The following is a 14,630-nucleotide window of genomic DNA, read 5'->3' as shown; positions in this document are numbered from 1 at the left end:
CTAACTATAGGAACCAGAACGCCATACTCACGTTTATGAATATGAATCTGTCCACTTACTAAAAGTCAGGTCTAACACAAAACCATGGAAGTATAAAAGGGATCAAAGTTTTAAGCACAACACATTTAAACATTTGGGGGGGAAAAACCCCCACATTTTCCAACAAACAAATGTTTGCTGTCTGTAGAAACTGAATTTCAACAACAGACTGTCAAGCCAGAAGTGGCAGAAACAAGCCAAGGGCCAGATACCTACAGAAAATTTGGAACCTAAATTGCTAAAGAAATGAAGAACTGTTTACTAGCTGAATATAAACACAAACAACAAAATCTGTTCTGAAGCTAAGAAACAAGGGAATAGAGTTCTAATAATTACAGTGTCAGGACAGTAGTTTTTTATATAACTGCATAGAAATACAGCCCAAAGGAGGGCAACAAAAGGGAATTCCTTTCTCAGGATAATTTTTTAGGGATTTTTTTTAGGGGTTCTGAACACACATCTTCTATTGCAATCTCTAACTCTCCCTCCACGTTCATTCTTATCTGATCATTTCATGAGGTACAGAAACTCTACCTTGAAGTAGCCAAAGCTTTTCAAGCGTTTAAAAACCAACAGCAGCAATCAACCTTGTCTCAAATAAGGCTTCTTCTATGCCTAGCCCTCTTTTTCTCCTAGCCTCGTGCAGATTTCCGCTTGTTCAAAGACTCGGGTGCATCAGAGAAGCCTCAAGAGAATGGCATCGTCAGGAAAGAAGCGCTTACAGCCGCCCCCCTACCCCACCCGCAAAGCCCAAACACACACAGGCTAAGCTCCCTTCAACTGCTTAGGTGGCTTAGCTAGAATTAGACAGCACTGGTCTGGCCTCCTCCCGTCTCTGGAGTTAATGGGGAGGAGGCCAGATCCATGCTGGTGGGGTCACCTATTCTTTAGAAAATACAAACAAACAAATCCACCTAATGGGATTGGTTCCCAGCCTTCAACTGTGCCAGAAAGTGTCAACTACTCTACTTACCAACATGTTTTAAACATGTGTGTGAACTAACAATACACGGGATGAGTATGCATAACATCTCAAAGGAGGCTTAAAGGTTAGGTGAGTTAGACCCCATGGCCTCTAGGACAGAACTTCCACAAGCAGCAGCGGAAGTTAAAAAAAAAAAAAAAAAAGTGCCATCCTATTTTCACTCTAAGGGCACCCGTGCAAATTAAGTTATGGCATGGTCATATGCAGAAATACAGCTTGTTAATTATTAATCAACAAAGAATCTTACTGAGAACAGATTAAAGTCACTTAATGCCCTTACCCGAGCACTAAGGCCTCTGCAAAGCACACTGCTTTGCCACTTGTAAGGAAGGGGGCCGGGCCGAAGAGGCCAGCTGGGGCAGAATGGCCACATGAGGAAGAGGCTAACGCTCAGGACTTTGCTCTAAGTGGGAAAAAAGGGGAAAGGTTTTAACTAGGAAAAGGTAAAAACAAAATGCTGTTGAAGATCATTAGCAGGAATGTTCTTAAATAAAGAATATTCTTGAATAAAGCTGAATAATATTTCTCAAAACATGAAATTTATAAATCTAGGTTCTGGATTCAGGACAAGAAGACAGGGGAAATAGATTTAAGTCTATGTATTACATGAGGTCTTTTTAAAAGTTTGTTCATGTGCAATATAGTATGAGCTCTTTGCAATTCAGAAACAGATTTTACTCCTGATATTTGGGTAGTTATTTTTTGTCTATATGAAAATTATAACTTAGAATCAAAATATGGTATATTAGTTTAAAATAAGCTAAGGGCCAATGAAGTCTTCAAAAATGAAATAATCATTTTGACAAGATAAATATCAGACATTTGAATAATTTCAGTAAAAAACTGAAAATACAAATAATTTCTCAAATTAGCATAAAAATTTTCATTTTAAATTTATTGAGAGATGAGAAAAGTAACTTTCTTGCTTTTTGATTGCTACTACTAATTTCTCATCTTATAAAGAATAGTCAAAATTAAAATACATTTGTTCTTACCTGACAAAAGCTACTGCTGAATTCATCAATTCAGCTCTTTGTTATGAATTCAAGGTTCTTAAAGAGGCAGCCAGTTTTTAAAATATCAGCAAACATATTTCCTGTATGATTCTTCTAGCACTGTACTCATTATGGCCAGATTGAAGGAAAGAAGGTCGGGGAAGGTGCTGGAGGAAAGCAATTTCTACCTTCCAATGTCACAGCCAAAGTGTCCAAGTTTACCAATTATTTACCTTGATGTTGGATTTGTAAATATCAGTCTGAAAATTACCTGGAAATAGGTTATGATAAGCCAAAATACTTTGTTGACACTGCCCTAAATTACTGTTCATACTACATTTCAAAATGTGTGTGTGTGGTGTCAAAGACAACTTGAAACGAGCGTGGAAGCCTTCTCACTTAAACAGATGGTCACCGTGAGGACAGGAATTGCAATGTTAGCTCGCTATAATGAGAAGTTATTATCTAGCCAATGTCATCTAGCCACCAACAAGAAATTATTTTCTTTTGAAGATTACCAGAAAAAAAGTTACAATTTTCTATCTGAAAAATTCATTCCATCATGCAAGCTTCAGCTGATTTTCTTTCTGCCCACTCTTCTCTGTACTCTTCCGACCCCCAACAATGACAACAAATGACCTTTAGGTCACTTCCTAACCATAAGGGGACCTCGACCAAGTTTTCAACATCATTTGTTGAAACTCTCACACAGGGAACCTAAAACTGGGCATTGCATTCTGTTGAAGCTTGGCCCAGTAACAGTAACCGCATTTACGTTCCCCAGTTACCCACTTACCAGAGCAAGTAAAGCAACAACTAGCAACACTTACCAAATGCTCACACAGTGTACCCCAAACACTGTGCTAAGCACTTAAGATATTAACCCACATTTAAAATATTACTCAGTTTGTGTTCTACCGTCATTTCTAATTTTCTTCCTTCTGCTTTGCTTGTATTACCATATGTTACCAACTTACGCATATAGTTGCTTCTACTTTCCACAGTTACAGAAGTGTTATGCTTTCCTGAATTGAACTTTAGCTTGACTGGGGCTGCTTGACTCTGCCACCACCCATACAAATTTCAATTTAAACTGCAACACTGAAAATGTCCTTGAATCGGCTCAATACACGTGTGTAGGGTTAGCAGGACATCGGTATACTTTCTACTCCAGATTGTGGATGAGAATGGGAGATACGGCCATGGAGCATCCTCAGTGAAACCCAACATCCACGTTAAGTTATCTGGGCAGTTGTAACATCTAATGTGCAGGGGTGGCGGGGTGGGGGGGATGCATATATATATATATATTTTTTTTAACTACAACTTCTCAACATAAAGGTATATAAAGACCCCTGCTTAACAGATACTTCATAAGCTGCAGGGACAGAAATGCTGACCCCAAGGTGTGACCAATTAGGATAATGCCACGGACCCAAGTCTTACAAGTCCTAAGAGACTCCTGGTGAACCATGAAGTATAGAAGATGACCCTGAAGAGCAATCAGCCAAGGAAGAGACCCACCAGCTGTGTTGGGGGGGAGGGGCGGGGGGAGGGGGACAGGACGCAGGACTCCTCCCTCGACATGTTCAATGCATGTCACTGGCATATAAACAGACAAGGCAAACTTGACGGAGCTCAAGCGGGTATCTGACAGCCACCCCTGAGGTCAGCCCTCTCACACACATCCTGCTGGAGGCATTTCAGCTCTTTTGTGACTGCCCTCCCTTCCCCCTTGGAGGCTACTATTCCTCATTTTCTTTTTAGCAGATATTAAATGCAAGAGTGTGCGTGTGTATCACACAAGCACATGTGCTTTACTTATACCACCAGTCACCCTAAGCCCCAACTCCAGCTCCCCAACTCAGGGACAGGCTGCTTGACACGCCCCGTAATGGTCTCACAGGCTCTAACACACTGGTGATTAGTAGGCCGGCCGCGGTAAACATATAATTATCACACACGATACTCTCTTTGGAAGACAAAGCTAAAAAGCACAAAGTTGTAGAAGGAAATTCATCGATGTCACACCACAGCAATGACCTCAGGGGCAATGCCGAGGCAGTCTTGCAGTTATGGGCCCCTCTGTCATCTAATAACAGGAACTTGTGGGTCTAAGGTGATGGACAGGTGTGTCAGTCAGGAACGGGGTGGGGAAAGATCAGGAACTCTTTAAATTAGCTGCCCTTGAACTTCATGGACTGTGATAAAGACAACACCAAGCTTTGTTCCTACTCCCCTGCAAAGGAACCTAATATTGCCTTGCTGGCCCGTTATAATTGCACACAAACACCCCAAGTTGGCCGGCCGGCCCCTTTCTTTAACCCGTACGTTTCTTTAACTCTGGCCAGGACGGCAGGCAGCAAGAGCCTCCGAGCTGGTCTTTCTGCTTGTATGTCTCTGCCTACTCCCTCCCATCTGTTTTATATGATGTTGCCAGATCAGTCATCCTGAATCGTTTCTCAGCTCCAACACTAGCCATGGTTCTCCACTGCCTGCAGACGAAAGCCCCAATCCCACGGCCTGGCCCTTCAAGGCTTGCCACAGCAGGGTCCCAGCATGTGCCTGACGTTCACTGCTGCACTGTTTCTGACACGGACTTTACACTTTGGGCAAGTTCCCCTTTGTTTTCCTGTCTCTTTGTCTTTGCTCATGTTATTACATCAGCCTAAATGCCCTTCCTTTTTCTGACCCTGACTGGCAAACTCCTTCCCACCCCCGTAGGCCTGTCTCAATACCATCGCTTTCTCTGTGGCTTCTCTCATCTCCATCCCTGACAAGCCTCAAGGCTCCCGTATCCTCCAGAGTGTCCCACACATCCAGGCCTGCAATATTTATCCCTTTCATGATTTTTGGAAATACATAATATAGGTTTGTACTCAAATCAGTTACATGACACTATCAATTTAGTTAAGAACACAGGAAGACCATATTCATCAGTAACAGAAACAAACTAGTATCAAAGTTTTAAAACAATCGCTCCTTCTTAGGGAATAGGCCCTAGACGTCTCTAAACTGAAGTTCCCTCCTACCAAAGTCTCCAGACAGCTGAGGGCTGCCTTCTCACACTGTTCCTCTTTAACTGCTCTGATTTACATACACACACGCACACACACACACATGCACAGCAAGGAAGTCTCAACTGAGGCTAATCTCTTTAACTGTTAGCACGTTTGACGATTTTTAGGCATGAGTACCAACACCTCCTTCCGAGGGGTGAGACACAGAGGCAGAGAAGTAGGAGAACGGTGAGCTGAGGTCCCGTGGCAGAGGTCAGCAAGGGCAATGGTGCCCTGCCTGCGGCCACCACAGAAGGAGGCGTCACAGAGAACAGGAAGCTGGTGAAACCCATGTTTGAGGTGACAGGATCCAGTAATGACCACAAAGCAACAATCCTCTGTCGGGAGGGAGAAAGGGACCTCTGGAGTCATTTAAACACGTTTACTGGTGCACAGGCTTACCGTTAATAAGGTATGGATGATTGCAGCACTTCCGTAATTCCATCATAGTGTTTAAAAGATTAGGTACGTTAGCTTGACCACCACCTTTGGAGAGAAACGTGAAATTCTTCTCAAGGATGGCTCGGTAATATTTTTTCTGAATGTTTGTTAGCTCAACTTCAATAATAGTTTCTTCTTTGGGGGCCAAGTTCTTTTCCACATCCTCCTTGAGACGTCGCAACATCATTGGCTTTAGAATAGCCTGGAGTTTTTGCACCTGAAAAAGGACCTTAAGTAAATACTGGTATCGTGATTTGCTTGCATGTTAAAAAACATTCATTCACCATTGGTTTTCATTTGTCAAAGCCCAGTAAGGGTATGAAGGCACTAATCTCTCAGCTTGCATGACAGAAGCGCATGAAGGCTGAATGAGTCCGCGTTAGATGGCCTATTTCAGCTGCCCAGGAGCCCGAACAGCCAGAAGGCCTGACAAGCACACAGCAGGGAAGAACCCAACTTATTCACTGAGCTTTCCCTTCTGTTTGTCTTAAGCCACAGGGATCATGAGGAAGAGGGAAGAGGCGATGTCATGGGAGTGGCTACGCTTCAGTTCCCTTCCCTTCTGGAAAGAGCTAACAGAATGAGTAGGCCAGGAGCTACCTACTCCCTGCACCAACAAGCAAGCAGAGATGTCACTCTCTGGTTCTCATTTCTGATGACTGGCAATAGGAAATATAGCACACAAGACAGTTTTTATTTTAAGAAAGCAAAAACCAAAACAAAACGGACTTCACTCTGAACTAAACTAAGAGGCTTTAGACAGTAAATTGTGGAGGAACATAAAGACCAAGACTGCAAGCATATCTCCATATCCGTGTCAAAAACAGTATAATAATAAATACCCACATAACTCTTAGGATGTGTAAAATAACTGCTTTTCATACACAATCCCTCATTTATTTCTCACAGAAATCCTGTGGAGTAGTTTAAGTGAATATATGTAGACTCAGAAAACTAAGCAATGTGACCGAGTATACACAGCTAAGAAGTAAGACTAGGATCCCAAAACTCCAGGAGGAAAATAACTATAAGTTCCCATGGTTTCTGACACTGTGCTCAAAAAGTATACACAGCAGGGACGCCTGGGTGGCTCAGACGGTTTGGCATCTGCCTTCGGCTCAGGTCATGATCCCAGGGTCCTGGGGTCGAGCCCTGCATCGGGCTCCCTGCTCAGCAGGGAGCCTGCTTCTCCCTCTCCCTCTGCTGCTCTCTCTCTCAAATAAAATCTTTAAAAAAAAAAAAAAAGTATACAAAGCAAAATCACGGACCTGAACAGCATGGCAGTGTCCAAAAATTACATGAAAAGGTAAGTAACCTCTCCCAACAAATCTCAACAGCCCATCATGAGGGCAAACAGACAAACAAACAAGAAAACCTCCATAATGAAGACTCAGAATGCCCAAGGAAAGGAGATATAAAGCTCACTTAACTACTAGGTGAGAAAAAAATGATATAATTTACATTTTTAAACAGCTAAATAGTAGTGCTTTGCCATTTCATGGGTTAATCTTCAATTATATGACTAAAGTGCAAAGTAGACGTGGTAAGTACCTGTTCTTCAGTTTTCAGATCACCAAATTCTTGCATAAAGGTGGTTTCTGAAGGGAAGCGACTTGGTTCCAAGAAATGAAGCAAGCTGAAGAGCTCTTCCACAGTGTTCTGTAGTGGGGTCCCTGTCAGCAGCACTTTGTGTTCCTATAGGAACACAAGGAAAGCAACTGAGCAAATCGCAACAAAAACAGTTTCCTAAAATGAAAGCCTCTCTCCTCGGGCACCTGGGTGGCTCAGGCGGTCAAGTGTCCAACTCTTGGTTTCGGCTCAGGGTGTGATCTCGGGTGTGGGATCGGGCCCCAGATGGGCTCTGTGATTAGGGTGGAATCTGCTTGAGAGTCTCTCCCTCTCCTTCCCTCTCTGCCCCGGGGGTGCGAGTGCCTGCGCACGTGCTCTCGCTCTCAAATAAATCTTTAAAGATAAATAAATAAAACCAAAACCTCTCTCTAGATATCTATTTTCCTACATCTCATTAATGCTAACTCAGCGTCCACCATAACGTAAAGGTAGAGGGCACAGAGGCAGAGGCACAAGACATGGACCCTGCTTCAGACAGATACGTGGTGCGGGCCCTCTAGAACGCGGCAGACCCCGTAAACATGTCATGCCATTTCATTTCTTCCTGGGATAAAGGTCAGCATTTTAGTGCTATGGCTTCGCAAGTCTCTTAAGTCCCAATACGTTTTTCTCCACCAGAGTTTTTTTCCTAAAATCCCTAGACTCAGAGAGAGCTCACATGCTTCTTTCTGTTCTCTACATCAACAGCGTTCTCTTCTCCCCATCTGCTTCCTGCATGACTCACTTTAGAGACAAAAGAAGGTCTTCTACATGCAACAGCATATGAAAAACTATTTTGTTCTGCAAAAATTTTAAACTAGCGAAGAGGTCAGCTTGGTTTTAAATACCACAATCACTTTTTCTTTTCTTTTTTTTTAAAGCAGATGCTATTTCTAACGTTGTTTCTTTGAACCAAGTTAGGTTATTTCTTTAAAAGAATTCTTCCTGTTTATGAGCTCTTTCTCCAGCTTTCCTTATGCATCTATACCCTTGTCTTTGTATTTTATATATCCAACACAGAGGAGCTATTTCTCAGTGACCAGTTTTAACTATGGTGAGTTTATTAATCTTAAGGGTCTTATTACTTAATATTTTGTTTGGCCATTTGATACATAGTACAGCGAATAAAACTATTTCAGAAAGTGATCCAAAAAAAAGAAGAAAGTGATCCTACTTTCTAGTAGGTTCAAATTATTCTGACTTAACGTGAAATCTGACAAGACTTGGTTGCCAAGGAGAGAGTATATGCTCAGTAAATACTAGATAAACGATGTTAACTAGGGTAAGGACATGTTAATTTTTGTAATATCCATCATGTTTTATATGCCAATGAAGCTCTTTGAAAGTAAGGTAAAGCAGTTCAGTTTGCTTTTCTTTCTCCTTTTCTCCCTTTTGAATAAAGGTGTCTCTCAGGAATATACACAGACCACCATCATCCTCAGACTCATTAACTTCATAAAGAGTAAGGAGTTTGCAAATCAGTTCAAGATTTTCTAATATAGGGGTGCCTGGGTGGCTCAGTCAGTTAAGCATCTGACTCTTGATTTAAGCTCAGGTCATGATCTCAGTGGTGTGAGATCAAGGCCTGCGTTGGTTTCCATGCTGTGTGTGGAGTCTGCTTGAGATTTCTTCCTCTCCCTCTCCCTCTGCCCCTCCCTCCTCCATCTCTCTCTCTCAAAAAAAAAAAAAAAAAAGAAAGAAAAGAAAAGAAAAAAATAGATACTCTAATATATAACCATATTGGTGGGTAACATGGGCCACAGTCCCTGACATACTTCAGTTCTGAATTACCTTATCCAAGAATTTTTTAAAACTGTCACAGACTCAGGAAAGAGCTATACTGATACTCTAAGATTGTCTCCCAGTTTTCTCCTATCCCTTATGATTGAGCTAAATCCTTAACCTCTAAACAAATACTTCAGAAAAAGCCTTTAACTTACTCATTTCAAAATAAACATATTTGAAAAAAGGAAAGGGGCTCCTTTTTTTTTTTTTAATTGAACACGGGGCTTAAACCCACAATTCTGAGACTAAGACCTGAGCAGAGATCAACTGAACCACCCAGGTGCCCTGAGAGGGACTCCTTTTTTATGCTGCTTTCCCTCAAGGGCTGTTTAAAGCCAGTTATCCCAAACGGTTACACACATGACATTTTTAAAAGGTTACATATGAGTAGTGGAATAAAACCAAGTTTCCATTTGAAAGTAACTGTGAAATAACATGTGATTAATACAGAGTGTCACAGAACGTCATGTAAGAGACGTTACATGCTAGCAGGCTTATCACCTCCAAGCTCAACTATGTCAGCAAATATGCTTTTGGTTTGAAAACATTACCATTCTTTTTAGCTCTGCTGGAGTGATGACCATTTAATTTTATTTCAGCAGACTCTTTAATTTGTGTGAGGCCTCCTGACAATGAAAGATGAGATGACAGAATCAACGAGAACTACTACCACACTACTACCACCTCCAGAGAATCCCCTCCTTGTCACCGAGGGACAAGGAGATGGCTTTGCTTTCCAGAGCTCCCGCAGAGGATGGTGAAGACCATAAATGTCCCTCTACAAATCATCTTCACAAGCATTTCCTTTGTGATGGGAGAGCTGAAGACATTCATTGGCCCTCTCTTTCTGAGAATGCACTTAGAACATGATCCTCATCAAGTGCACCTTCATCCTGAGTCTAGTGCAAGAAACAGCAGTTCCCTCTGACCTGCTCTGTAGCCAGATAAACTCGTTATTTTCACTGTGACTTATTCCAGAAAAGAAGAATAAAAAATGGCCAGTGTATAAGTTCTCATGGTATTTACTGTAAGTAAGGATTTAAAGGTCAACCAAGGAGTTGTTCAGAACTAGACAAATACAATTGCATTCTAATTCTAAACAACAGTACTGTGTTTCACCTTGAAAACATCGTTCTAAGAAAAATTCTTGATTGTCAGAAAAACAATTATTTTGTTCATGTGCTTATCAGAGTTTCCCAGTGGGTGAGCCAAGAATGAGGTACAGGTACGCAAGTCCTCGATGCAGCCGGCAAGGGCTGAGAGTCAGACCCCAGGGCTGGTCACCTGTGGCATTGGGCAGCATTCTCGGCTTGCCCCACCATGACATGCTGTAATGGTACACACAGAATATTACCACTTTCTGGATGTGCCATTATGTGAAAAAAGGTTAGGGAACACTGAAGTACGTAACAGAAAAATTATCTGGATAAGAGATTCTAATCCATTAATGAACTGTTACTACAAACAACAGAAAACTGTTTCAAGTCTCCCAATGACAATTAGACTATATGATGTTGACAGCATTTAACTCAACTGTATGCACCAATGGAGGACTGTTTTGCAGTAAGAATCGACTGCCTGGGAGCACATAAACTAATAATAGGAAACAACTTAGATAAACTCAGGTGGCTATTTAAGCCTTCAGAAAATGGTACTGTCTTTTCTGTGGACCACTGTAAAGATGGGTCCCTACTCGGAAGATGTAGTTAGGTATTTCATGAACACTCACATTTGCCTGCAAATGTAATGCCCAAGTGCTGCCTGGAGAGACCAAATACAGTCCCAGAGTTTCTCTTTTCCATGTGCTCGCCTATGTCTTCACGGCTGGTCACTGTTTATAAGTGTTCTCCTTTCTTTTGTGGATTGGTCACCAAATAATATAAACTGATTTGAGAAAGGTCTTAGGATGGGAAATCCCATCCTTAATAGAATAATTCAGTCAGACTTTTTCCCTTTAAACAAAGCTAGATTTTGTTTGTTTTTAATTAAAAGAATCACTGGCTAATGAATAAAAGAAATTGCTCCAAAGAACCAGCTGCAACAAAAAGCTTTTAAGTGTTCTTTTTGGTAGTCCCAGTCTTCATTAACAAAATTTATAGCCATGAATGTATAGAATGTTCTCCCCATTTCAAACTCTCAATTAACAAGAGATCAAAATAATCTACTGAAGTCAACATCAAAGAGATTTTAAAAATCTTTTGCACTTTTTAGAAACTCAGCAAAACACCCAATGTTACTGACTGACAGTAACATTGCTTTTAAAATGTACATTAAAAATGAAAACAAGTGATCAAAACCCACCTTGCAAACTACAGAGAACAAAGAAGTCTGAGGATGACTGAAGTCATGTAATAATTTCTGCTAGGAAACCAAACACACAGAAGTATGGAACAGAAAATCAATCAAATCCCACCACCTCTATCTTATCCCGTAACACTCCTACTGAAAACAATCTGGAAAAATCTAACCAGAAAAACCTGACCACCTCTTAGGAAGCAGGGAGAGTATGGGGTAAGTGTGGTGTAAAACTCCAGATCAAATTCAAGGTCTTGTAATGCCCCAAACTTCTAAGTGTCTGTGTGAACTTGACCAATTCCAGGTATTAATCCATATAAAGAACTTGCATCTACAAGTTCTACCGGATCCAATGTGCCAAAACCATTGAGCCCTGGAATATAACTTCATTATCATCACCGGGACAATGCCTGGCCCACCAAGGTTATGAAATGGCAGTATTTATAAACAAAAGGGAAAAGCAAATATCTGAAACTCATTTCAGTGAAAATATCCTGACTTATACCCTACTGTAATACAATCATGCAAAGAAACCAGCCAACAATGTAAGGATTGAGAAGGGCAGCAACTTTTGAGTAACTAAAAGCTCAGGAGGACCTATCACCTTATTTGACAGGCTTTAAAAACACCCTACACAGGTATCAGTCACATTCAGAGCAGCGGGAACACTGAGTCAGTAACGATTCTGTTTAGGTTCAATGGAATCATCAATATGATCACTGACCAAGTCCATCATCTTGAGCCCCTCCAGCAGCTTGCAGTTCCTATTCTTCAGCCTGTGGGCTTCATCAATGACTACACAGCGCCATGGAATATTCCGCAGCTCAGGACAATCCGTCAAAATCATCTCAAATGTAGTGATGATGGCATGAAACTTATAGGACCCTTTTATCACTCGACCCTATGAGAACAGTTCTAAATTATTATTTAGCATTAGAGATTACATTAACTTTGATTAATAAATAGCGTAAAACAGATGTATTTATCTTTCGGGAACATCTTTATTTTAGGTAACACTTGTATTTTGTTTTCCAGGTGTTTTGCAGGGAAGCTTTAAAACCCTTTTCCTTTTTAAAGAAATCTGAAAATCGTTAGTAAAATTTCCTATCCAATTTCCCTACAGATCATATGTAGTAAAGTGCCACTAAGTGTGGTCATCCTAGTTACATCCTACAGACCCCAAAAAGGTGAGAAGCCAAGGGGATTAGGTACTAAGGTAGCTTTTAAAAACTTTTTTACTGTTTAAAACCTTTTACTTTTTTTTTTAACCTTTGTTAACTTACTTTTTACTACTGAAGTGCTAAATAAAAAAAACCATTCACTTAGGGTAGAACTTATAACCATCTCTCAAATCTAGAGATAAACACCAAAATAGATTTCAGTATTTTTCTCCTTGAAGTATTTAATTGCAGATTTTATACTTAAAGCAAACCTATAAAACAAAACTCTGTCCTATTTCCAGTAATAGGACTTCTCCTTACCACCTTATATAAGCTTAAAACTATTTTAGCGGATACTATTCTTGTCATTTATAATGCTTCACTGTCAGTATCATAGAATAACTGTATACAGGTAAGAAGCATAAGTAAAAAATTATACCAAGTGGGGCGCCCGGGTGGCTCAGTCGGTTAAGCGACTGCCTTCGGCTCAGGTCATGATCCTGGAGTCCCGGGATCGAGTCCTGCATCGGGCTCCCTGCTCAGCAGGGAGTCTGCTTCTCCCTCTGACCCTCTCCCCTCTCGTGCTCTCTCTTTCTCTCAAATAAATAAATAAAATCTTTAAAAAAAAATTATACCAAGTGCTACTAAGAGTCAGAGCAGAAGTTATTCCCTTTGGGTGTATTTCACTCAACATGAAATGCCTAATAATTTTTACTTCCACTTACATTTAATAACACCATTTTCTGTTTAGCTTTTTCTTAGGCTTGCAAAATAAAACCAATTAGCATATCAAAACATTAAATGATTTTCCACAGTCACCCAAGGTGAAAATATTTCATTTATTCTTATCAGATAATCAGAACCACCAAAGCTGTAAAAATTAGCTGTATTTATAAGATGCGAAAATATAACACAATTGGGTAAGAAATCTAAAGCAAATTTCTCAATTTTGTAAAACCTAGACCTTCCCCCAAAATGTCTGAGACCATTTTAATATCCAGTGCCTTAAAACGTACATAATAGGAATAAAGAATACCACTTGTGACATTTTACCTGGGGATCTTTGAAGTACATTTCATACAACTGAATGGTCCGACGACTAGCTTGACTCCCATGATACACAACCACATTCAACTCTGTCCAGGTACGGAATTCCCTTTCCCAGTTGGGGATTGTGGACAATGGGGCAATTACTAAAAAAGGGCCATGGATTCCTTTCAAATATATCTCATAGAGAAATGTAATGGACTGGATAGTTTTTCCCAAACCCATTTCATCTGCTAAAATGCAGTTTCGCCTTTGGGAAGGAAATAAAACACAAAAAGTTTAATAAGTACAGATATTAGACGCTGCTTTCTTTTCACAAAACATATACTATTATAATCACAAATGCGTATCTCAAATGTTCCCTTAGTTCAACAAAATACATTTTCAAACAAAATTCTCTAAGGCATAAAAATTATTTCTACCTATGTCTTATCAATGTCTCTGTATTAATGTTTGTTGGATAAATATTAAGCATACTTCCAATCCTGGCTGTTTTTCATAATTCTTATTAGAGATTAAAGTGTGACATTATTTGATTAATATTTTCAATGACTACAAAGGAAAACAGCTATAGGCCTTCTTAAAAGTGAAGAAAAACATGCTTTTTACATACATGTTGTACCAATTGAAAAGTAGCCAGTTTACTCCCTCCAACTGGTATTCCCTGAGTTTGTTATTGTTTTTGTACTCCCTGGAACTCTCCGATTTCTTCCAATCATCAGCAGGAGGTCGCTCCTGTTTCAAATATAGTAAATCCCATTAGTGGTTTCTCCAAGACCACACCACTATGCTATTTTCAAATTAGATCCTTCACCATTAGCCAAGTCTTACCACACGCTCTGTTTCTGGCTCCCTGGACATTAGTTTCTCAAACTCTTCGATCTTCGCTTGATCTATGTCCTGCTTTAGCTCCCACGTGCTGTCTTCGTAAGGCAGGGAGCACCACTTCACCAGATAGTGAGTCACAGGCTGGGCCAGGTTTAAATAAATTAGAATTGGATTCATTTGATCGAAATACACACACACACACACACACACGTACATTACTTATTGAGAGACACGACCCCAGCAACAATAAGAATGAGTTGGTAGAACTTTATTTAAAACTACAACCATTACACAGTCATCCCTAGTTAACAGTATCAAGCACAAACTAGAAATAATATTACTGGGTATCATCAGAACAAGCTAATTTTTATCAAATTCACTGCTATGT

General features: G+C 40.4%; 1 protein-coding gene across 3 annotated transcripts in view; it reads right to left on the bottom strand.

The window, feature by feature from the left end:
* Positions 1-14,630, bottom strand: part of CHD7 (chromodomain helicase DNA binding protein 7) — a 126,762-nt gene that overhangs the window by 31,213 nt on the left and 80,919 nt on the right. For 2 of the 3 annotated variants that reach the window (XM_021688597.2, XM_021688598.2), the window contains exons 9-14: positions 14,246-14,383; positions 14,028-14,149; positions 13,421-13,664; positions 11,932-12,108; positions 7,071-7,214; positions 5,481-5,736 (exon numbers count right to left, since the gene is read on the bottom strand). The exons of the other annotated variant lie outside the window; for it this stretch is intronic. In XM_021688597.2, the coding sequence (XP_021544272.1) occupies positions 5,481-5,736; positions 7,071-7,214; positions 11,932-12,108; positions 13,421-13,664; positions 14,028-14,149; positions 14,246-14,383 (1,081 nt within the window). The remainder of the gene's footprint in view (positions 1-5,480; positions 5,737-7,070; positions 7,215-11,931; positions 12,109-13,420; positions 13,665-14,027; positions 14,150-14,245; positions 14,384-14,630) is intronic. 3 annotated transcript variants of the gene reach the window in all.

The sequence above is a fragment of the Neomonachus schauinslandi genome, chromosome 4 (assembly GCF_002201575.2).
Source record: "Neomonachus schauinslandi chromosome 4, ASM220157v2, whole genome shotgun sequence".
In the NCBI taxonomy this organism is placed as follows: domain Eukaryota; kingdom Metazoa; phylum Chordata; class Mammalia; order Carnivora; family Phocidae; genus Neomonachus; species Neomonachus schauinslandi.
This window is presented reverse-complemented; position numbering and strand designations above follow the sequence as displayed.